General features: G+C 34.4%; 1 protein-coding gene across 1 annotated transcript; it reads left to right on the plus strand.

The window, feature by feature from the left end:
* Nucleotides 1-3932: 3932 nt before the first annotated feature.
* Nucleotides 3933-4929, plus strand: LOC114747844 (kiwellin-like). Its single transcript, XM_028936188.1, has one exon. The coding sequence runs from the start codon at nucleotides 3945-3947 to the stop codon at nucleotides 4635-4637; it is 693 nt and encodes a 230-aa protein (XP_028792021.1). The 5' UTR covers nucleotides 3933-3944; the 3' UTR covers nucleotides 4638-4929.
* The last annotated feature ends 6679 nt before the right edge of the window (nucleotides 4930-11608 follow it).

Raw genomic sequence — 11608 nt, forward strand, 5'->3', positions numbered from 1 at the left:
AATATTACATAATGATTTGATCTGCCGAACATTATGTGGGTGTGGCTCCTGCCTCCGGTTCAATTAGATCCTCCATTTATCTTAATTGGCTGAAAACAAATGAGTTGGCTGCTTTCACATCAATGCGATTATCCAAAAAACATTAACGATAATATTAACCAGATATCACTAATAATGAATTTAATCTTTTTTTTTCACGCTCAAAGGTGTAAATTTTCCCTGTTTATTGTCATTTTTTGATAAAATATACCAGGCAATTTTTTCAGCTCAGCAATTTTTTCCCCGAGAAAAGTTTTCCCATGTATCCATCATATTTTCATAAGAAATCTGATGATATCAAATGTCTGAAATAATTACAGTCAAGTATGATCCATAATTCATGAATCATTAAATGAATCCATTTGACAAACCAAGTTTGTTCAGATTCCAGAGGAAAAACCACGCGGTCTGCTTTATGAATCCATTTGCCGGGATTTAGGGGGTTTGGATAGAAACCAAACCATGGTTTTAAAAGTGTTTTTACGGATTACGAAGTAAATATGTGAAGGAGGTTACCTCTTTTGCAAACTAGTTTTGGTTTTGCCAAACCCCCCTTAATTTAATTAGGTCTGCCCGAGAAGAGATGGCCAGCGTGATGTCATGGATCATGGATGACATATATATTACCATAATTCCCGCGGAAGGTGACGCATCACAAACAAATTAAATATCACTCTCGTTAGTTACCACCATATATCAGTTAGGTCCCTCTCGCCTCCCGAATGGCTGCGTGCAAAAAATTAGTTATTACTCATTTAATTTATTATTATTATTATTTTTTGTTTCATCTGTAATATCTTAAAGGGAGAATTACAACAAGGTTCCATGCAAGAGAAAAAATTACAAAACAAATTCCAAAAGTTATTATTCTCCACTCTAAAACTTGTCATTACAAGCTGTTTAAGATTTTATTAGATCTTTTAGTAGTTATTTCTCTTATATAGGACTTGATTGTAATTTTTCCCTATCTTAGGGGTTGTTTTTAGTTTATTGTATCTACTTTTTCAAGGTAACAGCGCCCGAATTTAATTTGCTGACTGCAACCCATTCAAATTGGCCTTCACAATGAATGCTTGAAGATGTTCTGATCTTGCGAACAACTTTATCATTTGTAACTTTTACTCTTTTTGATATTATTCTAATATTTTCGATTAAAAAAATGCCGTATCTTTTGTGCTTCTCAACCTCTCCTACCACTCTGAGATTTTTTCAAAGTCAAAAGTCACCGTAAGTTTGTTAATTTTGTTGACATGGTAAGGGCCTTTAATGAACACTTCTTTTTTTTAAAAAAAAAATCCACGCTTTAGAAAACTTCTTTTTTGCAAGGTACAAATATATTTTTATGAGAGGCTGCTCGAGTAATGTGGAGCGCTAAATATAAACATGTCTCTTAATAAAAATTTAAACTTTGATTCATCATGACTAGCTCATTTTGTTACACTCGTTCTTTATCGGTTTTAGAAAACCTTCTTACTGATACAATGTTTTTGGTTTTTGGACTCAACAAAAAAGTTTTAAGCCCATAAAAATCTATTGGGCCTTTTAAGAATGAATGGGTATGTCTACCGGAGTACCGGGCCTCTTAAGAAAAAATGAATATGTAGTGACATAAATGGATCAACCAACCCAAGCTCATTATCTAAAAGTGTTTGTCAATTGCTTCAAAAGTACTTCGGAGCCCCAAACCAAAGTTTGGGTTGACTAGTCGCCAAACACTCTGTTTTTAAGAAAAGCCATGGTTCCGCCAAAACCTTGGTTTTGGCTAGCCAAACCATGGTTTTCGGATAAGCTAATGGCCTTTCGCTTCTGAGATGGAAAATTATGGTTATTGGAGTAATAATTACTCCTGTCAAAGGCTCTCAATGGTGAAAAGCGAAAAACACACTTCTCCCTCACTCCTTCGTCGTCGCCCCTTCTGTGAAATTTTCCAAAACATATCCGAATCATTTTCATAAAATAAAGGTAGTACTCCCCTTATTCCCCTCCCATCTCCACCATTAATAAATATCAACCATCTTACAAATAGGCCTTAGATGCTGGTGCTTATATATAACAATCTTTCAGGTTTCCGCTGTCCTTTCCATCCTTTTCCCCTCCAGTAACCTCAAAAATATATACACATATTAATTATTTTTTATATATTATTAATTATGTTGATAAAAAATATATTATCAACAAATTTATTTCTTTAAATCCAAATATATTATAAAATCTATCTTTTATGTAATTATTATATTAATTTATGTCTTTTTTAATAATTTGTACATATAAAAAGTGCTTCTGATAACAACTATCTAAACACTCTCACTTTATTAAAATCATTTTTTCACAAAATCTATTCTTTCAAGGATTTATTTTCTAAAAGCTATTCTCTAGACTATGGCTTGTTTTTATCCAAACGCTTTTTTTGTATAGTCCTAGCCCGAGGGCTGCCCAATAACTTGTAAAAAGAACAAAAAATCTGTGAGAAATAAATTTTGTGCAGCGGACGTTTGTTTTGACATAATTATATGAGCCCTCGCATGAATTCTGATTTCCCTACAATATTTACAAGGCCCCATAACCGCACGTTAGGAGAAAAGTTTCGGTCAAGTAAGTAAAACGGAGAGAGAAATGGTACTCCTACAGTGGTTAATATAAAATCTATTTAACTAATTTAATTAGATTAAAAAAGTTAGGTTAGTTAATTGTAATAAATATGACATGTTTTTTTAAAACACTATAATTATCTTTTTTAATACCCTACATCTCTCTTCTATATACTTGATCATAATTAAGAGAGTATCAATAAGAGTAATTTAGGAAAAATTGATAAATATGAGTACTAGGTCTTTGACTAAAATCAACTCAATAATTATATCTTATATTAAAGACAGTAAAAGTATATTTTTCAAGATAAATGTTAGAAAGTAGATATAATGTTTCTAGAGCTGATAATATGTTCGTCATATTTGCGAGCTGCCATCATGTGACCGATAAAGATTCGGAGAAAAACAAGAAGAAAATAGAAAGCTGGCAGTGCCTGAATGCGTACATATTTTAAAAAAGCAAGTGAAACAGATAAGACGAGAGAATTGGATCTTAGATATAGTGTCAAAGCCAGCTTCCGTCACCATCTTGAGTTCGGATACTATCCTCTCTGTGCAACTTGATTCAATGAACGAAGCACCCGAAGGTTTAATTTTCATCAACATCATACTACATTCGATCCTAATTATAAGATTCTATTTATAAATTATAAACGAAGTATTATAATTAGGACCGGAGATAATATTTCTGATCCACCGCTAATTGAAAATGATGAGGCTTCTTTTTATTTTTATCCTACTCAAGTGTCACTCTATTAGCTTCTTCACGTAAACACGCAAACATGGGGCTTAGGATTCAAATGCTGTGCCGAGATATATACATAGTACGTGGGTTATGATCTTAAGGGCAAAAAGGGGGAATGCCTTCCCTCAAACACATAGGCTCTTATTTGATCCTATTTATAAGATAGGGAGAGAAAATATTTTTTAGTCCTATTTATATAATACTGAGAGAAATTTTTTACATGAACGTACAATTTCATTTTTCATTTATTATTGTGTTGACTTTGTTTACATAAGGTATAATATATATTAAATAAGAATAAATTTAAAAAATTATTAAATTTTAAATAAGAGTTAATAAAATTTAAATTCTTTTTAATATATATAAAACATATTAGAAGTAAGTTATAAATAAAACTAGCGGAAGAGTGAGGCGTGAGCGGTTCCTTAGCTTGGTCAAAATGAAGAGGACAATAAATGCATGACCTTGAAGGCAAAGAAATTTCAAAATCGGAGGCTTCAATACTTCAGCCAACCCGCCTCCCACGGCTTGCAGGGCTCTATATATGGGCGCTCTCGCACAAGGTTTCTTCCATGGTCCACGCCAAGACCCACATATTCACACATATAGTTCACATGGCTACTCTCGCCTTCCACTTCTTAGCCTTATCTTTCCTCTGCAATCTCTCAACTCTTCCTTTGCTCACCAATGCTGTCTCCAACTGCGGCGGAAGCTGCAGCACCCTCAACGACTGCGCGGGCCAGCTCATTTGCGTCAACGGCAAATGCAACGATGATCCTGACGTGGGCACGCACATCTGCGGTGGCGGCGGCGGAGGAGGAGGAGGTGGTGGAACTTGCCAGGCTTCAGGCAGTTTAAACTGCAAGGGTAAATCCTATCCTCAGTATCGTTGCTCCCCGACAGTCACGTCCTCCACGCAAGCCATCCTCACCCTCAACGACTTCAGCGAAGGCGGCGACGGCGGAGCACCGTCCGAATGTGATGAGCAGTACCATAGCAACTCGGAGCGCGTGGTGGCGCTATCGACGGGATGGTACAACCACGGGTCACGGTGCGGGAAGATGATAAAGATCACGGCTAGGAACGGGATGAGCACGACGGCGAAAGTGGTGGATGAGTGTGACTCGGTGAATGGGTGTGACAGCGAGCACGCGGGACAGCCACCGTGCCGGAACAACATCGTGGATGGGTCGCAGGCTGTGTGGAATGCGCTGGGGCTTAATTCGGACGTGGGCCAAGTGCAGGTCACCTGGTCTATGGCATGAACTATTCGTAAGAAAAATTAAATAATAAAAGCATGATAAACAACCACAGTAGCTGGCAGCTTGTTTTGCTTTGCTTTAAATTTCTCTAGTCTGGAAATAAAGTTCACAAAGCAGGAAAATAATCCCTATTGTGAACACAACGATCATCCTTGTAAGGTACCTCGTAGATCATCAACAAATTAAGAATTTGGTTGTTGATCCATGAAATCCCTACATTACGTGCACTTTAACTTTATGTCTTCTGAGAGGGATGGTGTAATATTTCTATAATGAAACTTTAATGTTCCCTCCCTCCCTCCCCCCCTCTCGCTCTCGGTGGAAGATACTGCGAATTTCGTAGAATCTCTATATTCTTTAATTTGATATTCTTAGAGTTAGTCACAAAACCACATTCTCGAAGCGATGGCCGATGGCAATTGGGGGGGGGGGGGAAAAAAAAACCTTCGCATGTGTCGCATGCAATTATAAAATTATGATTATCTCGTTGGACAAGAGCAAATGAAAGATGTGAAAGATATGATATCCTCCTGGCTATGAATACTCATTCATGATTGATCAAAAGGATGAAATGAACAATAATCTAAAACATTCAAAATCTAATATATACAGTGTAGATTTAAAATTTTTCATATGTAATTTATTCGATAATATTTTTTTTGGAAAAAAGTGCTTGTAATAAGATCGTATTTTAAATTTTGTATCAATTAAGATAAAAAATTAATCAAAATACATAAAAACCATACAAAATTAATCTGAATAGTCCAAATTAAGATGAGCATTACATGCCCATCATCATAATGAACATGAAATGTGCTTTGAAAAATAATTGTGTTGGTATCTATCTAGATTTTTTTGGGGGTATAATATGAGGATTTTTATTTTTAATGAGAGTACAAATAACCAGTTTTATTTGATCTTTCAATTTAATTAAAGTATTAAACATTTTCATGATCTTTCATATATAAAAACTATAGATGAACTTATATACTTTTTGGTCCTATTTATAACTTACTTCCAATATGTTTCACACCGATCAAGAAAATTTTTAAATTTTATTAACTCTTATTTAAAATTCAACAACTATCATGATAGATATTACCCACACATTTTCTCAGCAATACTTGCTGTGATAATTGTTAATTGTTACGTATTAAGTTGTTAACGATTGTTTTTTCAATCGTTAATATATATTTTAAAAAAAGTAATTTAATAATTAAATAAATATAATCTTTAGCAATGAAGTCCTTTAAGACTTTAGATTAATATGATGATTTTAAGAATTTTTTTGTATTTAATTCTTTTATATGGGACCTTATTATAACTTGCCTTGATAATATTGCCTTTGGTGCGGCGCCAAGCCATGTGGGGAGCGCGGCCGCCGTTAACGTGTGCGTAGTGTTGGTGTACAAGCTGGTCCATTAATTCCTTCTTTGATGCGTCATTTTCTGTTTTATTGTTTTTTAATGCTTTCGGGACACTACTTTGGATCCAAAGCTAGCTAACAGATAATATATTTAATGCTTATTTTTTAATTTCATAATGATTTAATGTTTATTAAGAGGAGAGAAAGATGGAGAGATATGAAAATAATTTATAAATATAAAGAGAGAAAAAAGCTTTAATAAAAATAAAAATAAAAATAAAAAAATTTGTTAATTTAATATGTTTTTTTCTTGGTATGTAAGTACTACAAATAATTTATATTAAGAATCACAATAAAACCAAATAATAAATATTGCCTTAGGTTCAGTGCTAAGCCACGGGGAGGGGCACGGGCGCCTTTAATGGATGCGTAAGTTGGTCCATGCACAAACTAGTCCAATAATTTCTCCGAGTCTTTTATCTTTATTTTTGGATGCGTCATTTTTTTTGTTTTTTTGTTTTGTTAAATAAAAGAGACCGTGAAAAACCATTTTTGCTCCACAAATTAATTAACAAGATCTCAGCCTTTGGAAGAAAACCGAGCTTGGCATGCACTTGAAACCATATATTAGCTCTCATTCATACTTCTTAAACTTTCTTCAAGACAAATATATGTTCTATTTTATTATTCTTTTTCTTTGACAGAGCTTGAGTGTGTGTATTTTTTTTTTTTGTTAAGTACACATATTTTTTTATTAATAATAATCTTGTTCGAAGTACTTATCCAGATAAGAATTCAAATCTTAATTCGCATACAAAGCTAATGACTTTTATAATGCTCAGGTCATACTCAGGGATGAAGTAGGGACCTTCATTTTGGGCCTTTGGTGGACGAGACAGAGCCCTTTGCGATAAATTTGGGGTCACTGGGGCCCAAAAGCCTTATCCCTTGGCAACCGATCGACCAACGTTGTGTGCATTATTGCGCCTACTGACAAGTGACAATCACAATCCAAATACGGAGTCTCAATACTAAGATTCATCATTCATCATATTTTCCCGTGCGACAATGCTTTAGTGACACATAAAAATAAAATGAAATGCCTCCATACGTCGCTGCGCTATTTAGTTTTTCAACCATTCATAATTTAGTTCCCCAGTCTCTGATTCCACTGTTTGTGGTTATCCCTGTAAAAATCTCAAGAGCAAAGTGACCTTCCGGACAACTTGAAAACTATGTTTGTTTGATCCTGCAATAACAACGAAAGCCGGATTTATAAGAAGTTTTGCATTTTAACCAAAAGTATTCGAGCACCCTGAGCCTTGAGTTGAGGCATTTGTTCTTTTAGTTTAAAATGGATAAGTCTTGTCATTTCAGTGAGCTCTCTGATTCGCCAGGGACCGAAATTAATATAGTAAAGTATCTTGGTCGTCCTGGATTATCTGAACCAAGCCTGCGTATTACGCTTACCATTCCATTGGTGGGCATCGTGGCTGGCATTCTTTCCAACTTTTCATGAATCCCATTTTGAATAAAAACACCAGATTGTTTCTTTTTGAGTATTGTTGTACGTACACTCATATAGAGTCATAGGACTGAAACCCTAAAAGCAAAAGGAGGGACCAAAGCAAGGAAACCAGCAAGCATAACTGAAAGTGGGGATGCACTGATGTGAATTTTGATGGTGTTGATGATATGATGGCGCGAGAAGAAGAAGAAGACCACAAGGCATTTTGAGGCACAGAAAAGCAAGTCCTTTTTATTCTCTTTGAAACCCCCGTTGGGTAAAAAGCTTCATTATCTCTCTGTGGCTGCCATTGATGAATAATTAACGAGTTGAGGCTTTGTTGTCGTTTTGCGACTGGAAAGAGAACAGAACATGTTCCATCTCCCACGATCTCTCTGCAGAGCCCCAGGTCCCACTTTTTCAATTTTGATCCTTTCATGTCATCCAGCAAATGAACGGTCAAGTGTGACTGAGAAATCATTCGTTCTACTTTCTTGGTGAAATGTCACACCCACACCCATTCCCTTCAACGTTATTGCCTTCTTTGGATGTTTGCCTAATTTAAAAAGTACTTTTTAAAACCATTTTTTTAAAAATCAAAACAAACTCTTTCGTATATTTATTTTCGTAAAAGTATTTTTAAAATTATAATTTTGTATTTATCCAAACACTCCCTTAATGGAAATAGAAGAATTAGCTTGATATTTAATTAAATCTTAAATATAATATTTCTATTCACTTTATTTATCATATTTATTTGTTTATTTATTTTTTAAGGTGAATTTTGTAGTAATGGTAATTCTAGCTAATACACTTGATTAATAATTTTTTTAAATTACAAATAATTAATTTAACTAATTTTATTAATCTAGTTAAATTAACCAACTAGTTCCGGTATTAATCAAAAGTAGTATATCAAAATCTTTTGTAAAAAGAAAAAAACAATCTTCTATTGAAATCACTTTCAGGCATCTATTGATTAATAAGTTAGTTAAATTATCAATATTGTCTAAAAAATGAAGAAATTTCTTAACTTATCTTTCTCAAACGCATAATCTCAAAGAATACCTTCTATCATATATACAATCTTACGCTACTCATAAAGATTGTGAAAAGATAGATTGAAAAAAGGTATTTGATAATATATTTTTTTATACAAAGCGACTAATGACAAAAGATTATTAAAGTTTACTAGTGTATGGACAATCTATAAATATTTTTATAAGCATTCATTGAATTTGGAGACACATCCTGAACGCGTGAATTCCTAAACTCAGATAAACTTTTTTTGTACAGAAAATAAAAACTCATCTAAGTTTATACACCGGACATATATATATGTATTGTCATCCTCAATAACTTGAACCAGCAGAATATGTGATCCATGCCCCTTAACAGACACATTCCCGCTCTAATCTTATCTCTCGAGGACATTAATTAAAGCTCTGATATGTAAGGGCGCGCACCCACTTTGCTTCTGTTGACTCTGGACTTATAAGTGGGGCTCTTTAATTGGTAACTGTTGCTTTGATCGTGCAAGCGAGGAAACGAACTGGGTACAGGACACAGTTTACTTACCAACTGATGTCTAGACGTTTTTAAATTAAAGTTTGTTTGCTTTGAAGGAAATATTACATAATGATTTGATCTGCCAAACACCATGTGGGTGCGGCTCCTGCCTACAGTTCAATTAGATCCTCCATTTATTTTAATTAGCTGAAAACAAATGAGTTGGCTGCCTTTCACATCAATGCGATTATCCAAAATAGTAAACATTAAAGATAATATTAACCGGATATCACTGATATTGAATTTAATCTTTTTTTCATGGTCAGAGGAGTAATTTTCCACGTTTATTGTAATTTTTTGATACAGTATACCAGGCAATTTTTTCAGCTCAACATGATACATTTTTCCCTGAGAAAAGTTTTTCCATGTATCCATCATATCGTTATTAAGAAATAAGATGATATCAAGTGTCTAAAGTAATTACAGTCAAGTATAATCCATAATTCATCAATCATTAAATGAATCATAGATAGAGATGATTATGATAAACATCCCATTAATTACTTTAATTACTAAAATTTCATTATCTTTTTAACGGGCGCTCAAATAATTAATTACGTTTTACAAAGCTAGGACCTTAGAACGATATCTCGTATGGTTTTCCAACCGGGAACTATTAAATGGAGTTGAATTGTGAAAACCAGTCAAATTTTATGCGTAAACTCAGACTGATATTAAGCCATTTTCTATGTGGATGAAAATATATAGTTTACCTCAGGGTTAAAAATATAGGAGAATTATAATAAGATCTTAAAAAAAATTATAAAATAAATCTAAAAAATTATATTTTTTTATTTTAAAATCTGTTATTATTGACTACTTATAATGCTTTTTTAATAATTATTTTTTAAAATTTTATTATAACTCTCTAAGGGAGTGTTTGGATAAAAACAAACAATGGTTTCAGAAGTGCTTTTACGGATTACAAAGTAAATATGTGGAGGAGGTTACCTCGTTTTGCGGAAAAGTGCTTCTGAAACCACGGTTTCAGAGCATCCAAACAGGCCCTAAAAATATCTGACTATAAGACAAAGATGGCAAACCAAGGTGGTCGAGCAGGAGGGAAACAATCCGAAACACACGCACACGCATGCGTTTTACAGTTGGTGCTTGGTTGATTTCATTAGAGTTGCGGAAAGGACAGGGCGTGATTAAGGCAAGCCCCGGCATCAGCATGACGGTCTGTGAAGAGCGACTGGAAAAGACAGTGATTAATGGCTGTGTTAACAATTATTAGAGGGAAGAAAAAGATTAATTAGAGGGAAGGGTGTGCCCCACGAAAGGGCTTTTACCCTAAACCAAAACCAACAACGCAAAATTAAAGCTTGACAGTGACATCCACTGAAGAGAGTCTCTGTGAGGTCAGGCTTGTAGGGTTTCTGTGTGACGTGATGCCATCCCCTCACTCCATAATTGCTATTTTTCCTTCGACTCAGACTACTATTAATAATAATCCTACTATGTATCGTTTTTATGCTCCTCGTCTGTCTTTTGATGCTCAAACTTCGGAGGCATTCTCCTCTTTCTAATCCTAACCTCTACGTGGACCTTCTCTTTGTTGTATGTTTTTTGAAGTGTTTGGTGTAAAAAAATATTTTTACACAAGTCAAGATAATTTTTTTTACATATTTATTTTATATGTTGTACAATTATTTTTAAAACTCATACCCTGTTAATCTTGTATTCTTCCGATTATGCGTAAAAAACTGCAGCTATATATATATATATTATCCTTCCTTTCTGAAACAAAAGCAGTGGCGGGGAGCCGTGCGCAGACGAATTGGGTCAGTCTATGGAGTCAGAAACTTGGAGTTCTCAGCAGTGAGCACTGAGCACCCCCGCTTGAGGTACGCGAATGTTAATTGAATCGAAGTTATTAATCTCATTTCTGGCCTTTTGGGCTGGTCGTCCTTCTTTTTTTTACTTCTCTGTGTGTTTTTAATCATCTTTCTGTCTTTTTGACCCCCAAGAAAAACAAAAGAAAGTAAGTACCAAAACTTCAGCTTTATTTACGTCTGGCCAGATGATAAGTCATATCATCACTGCATTTTTTGGGGGCAATAACTTCACCAATAATAAAGACGACGCCATTGTCTCAAGTCTCAACCCGTATACTTTTACATGACGTCAATTTTTCCTTTCACGTCATCTCATTAGCTTAAAAAATATTAGTACCAGCTACGACATCGTTAACAAAGCTAAATTATTCGTGCTTGTCCGACAAATATGGATATATTATTTTTACGGGGCATATGTGGCGGAATGGATCTAATGCTGGGAATCATATCTTTTGCTTAACCTTACTGCAGCTCCTGAACTCATATGATTTTTTGTGCTATTTTTCCCACTCACTCACTCCATTTACCCAGGAGATCAAATTCTTATCTAGAAGATAAGAAGTTTGTCGCCACTATATTCGTACCTTTGTTAATTCCTGCCTCAATAACTGTTTTTTTTTAACCTTGTCCTCAATAACTTCTTCAAACTTTAATCTCTGGCCTTCGTACGTACATCTTTTTCTCTTCTTTACAT

Source organism: Neltuma alba, unplaced genomic scaffold, assembly GCF_004799145.2.
Source record: "Neltuma alba isolate B1F8T4 unplaced genomic scaffold, ASM479914v2 tig00005490_pilon, whole genome shotgun sequence".
Taxonomy (NCBI): domain Eukaryota; kingdom Viridiplantae; phylum Streptophyta; class Magnoliopsida; order Fabales; family Fabaceae; genus Neltuma; species Neltuma alba.

Bases quoted from the DNA above. Each gene is read 5' to 3' on its own strand.
- LOC114747844 (XM_028936188.1), top strand. From the start codon at position 3,945: ATGGTCCACGCCAAGACCCACATATTCACACATATAGTTCACATGGCT.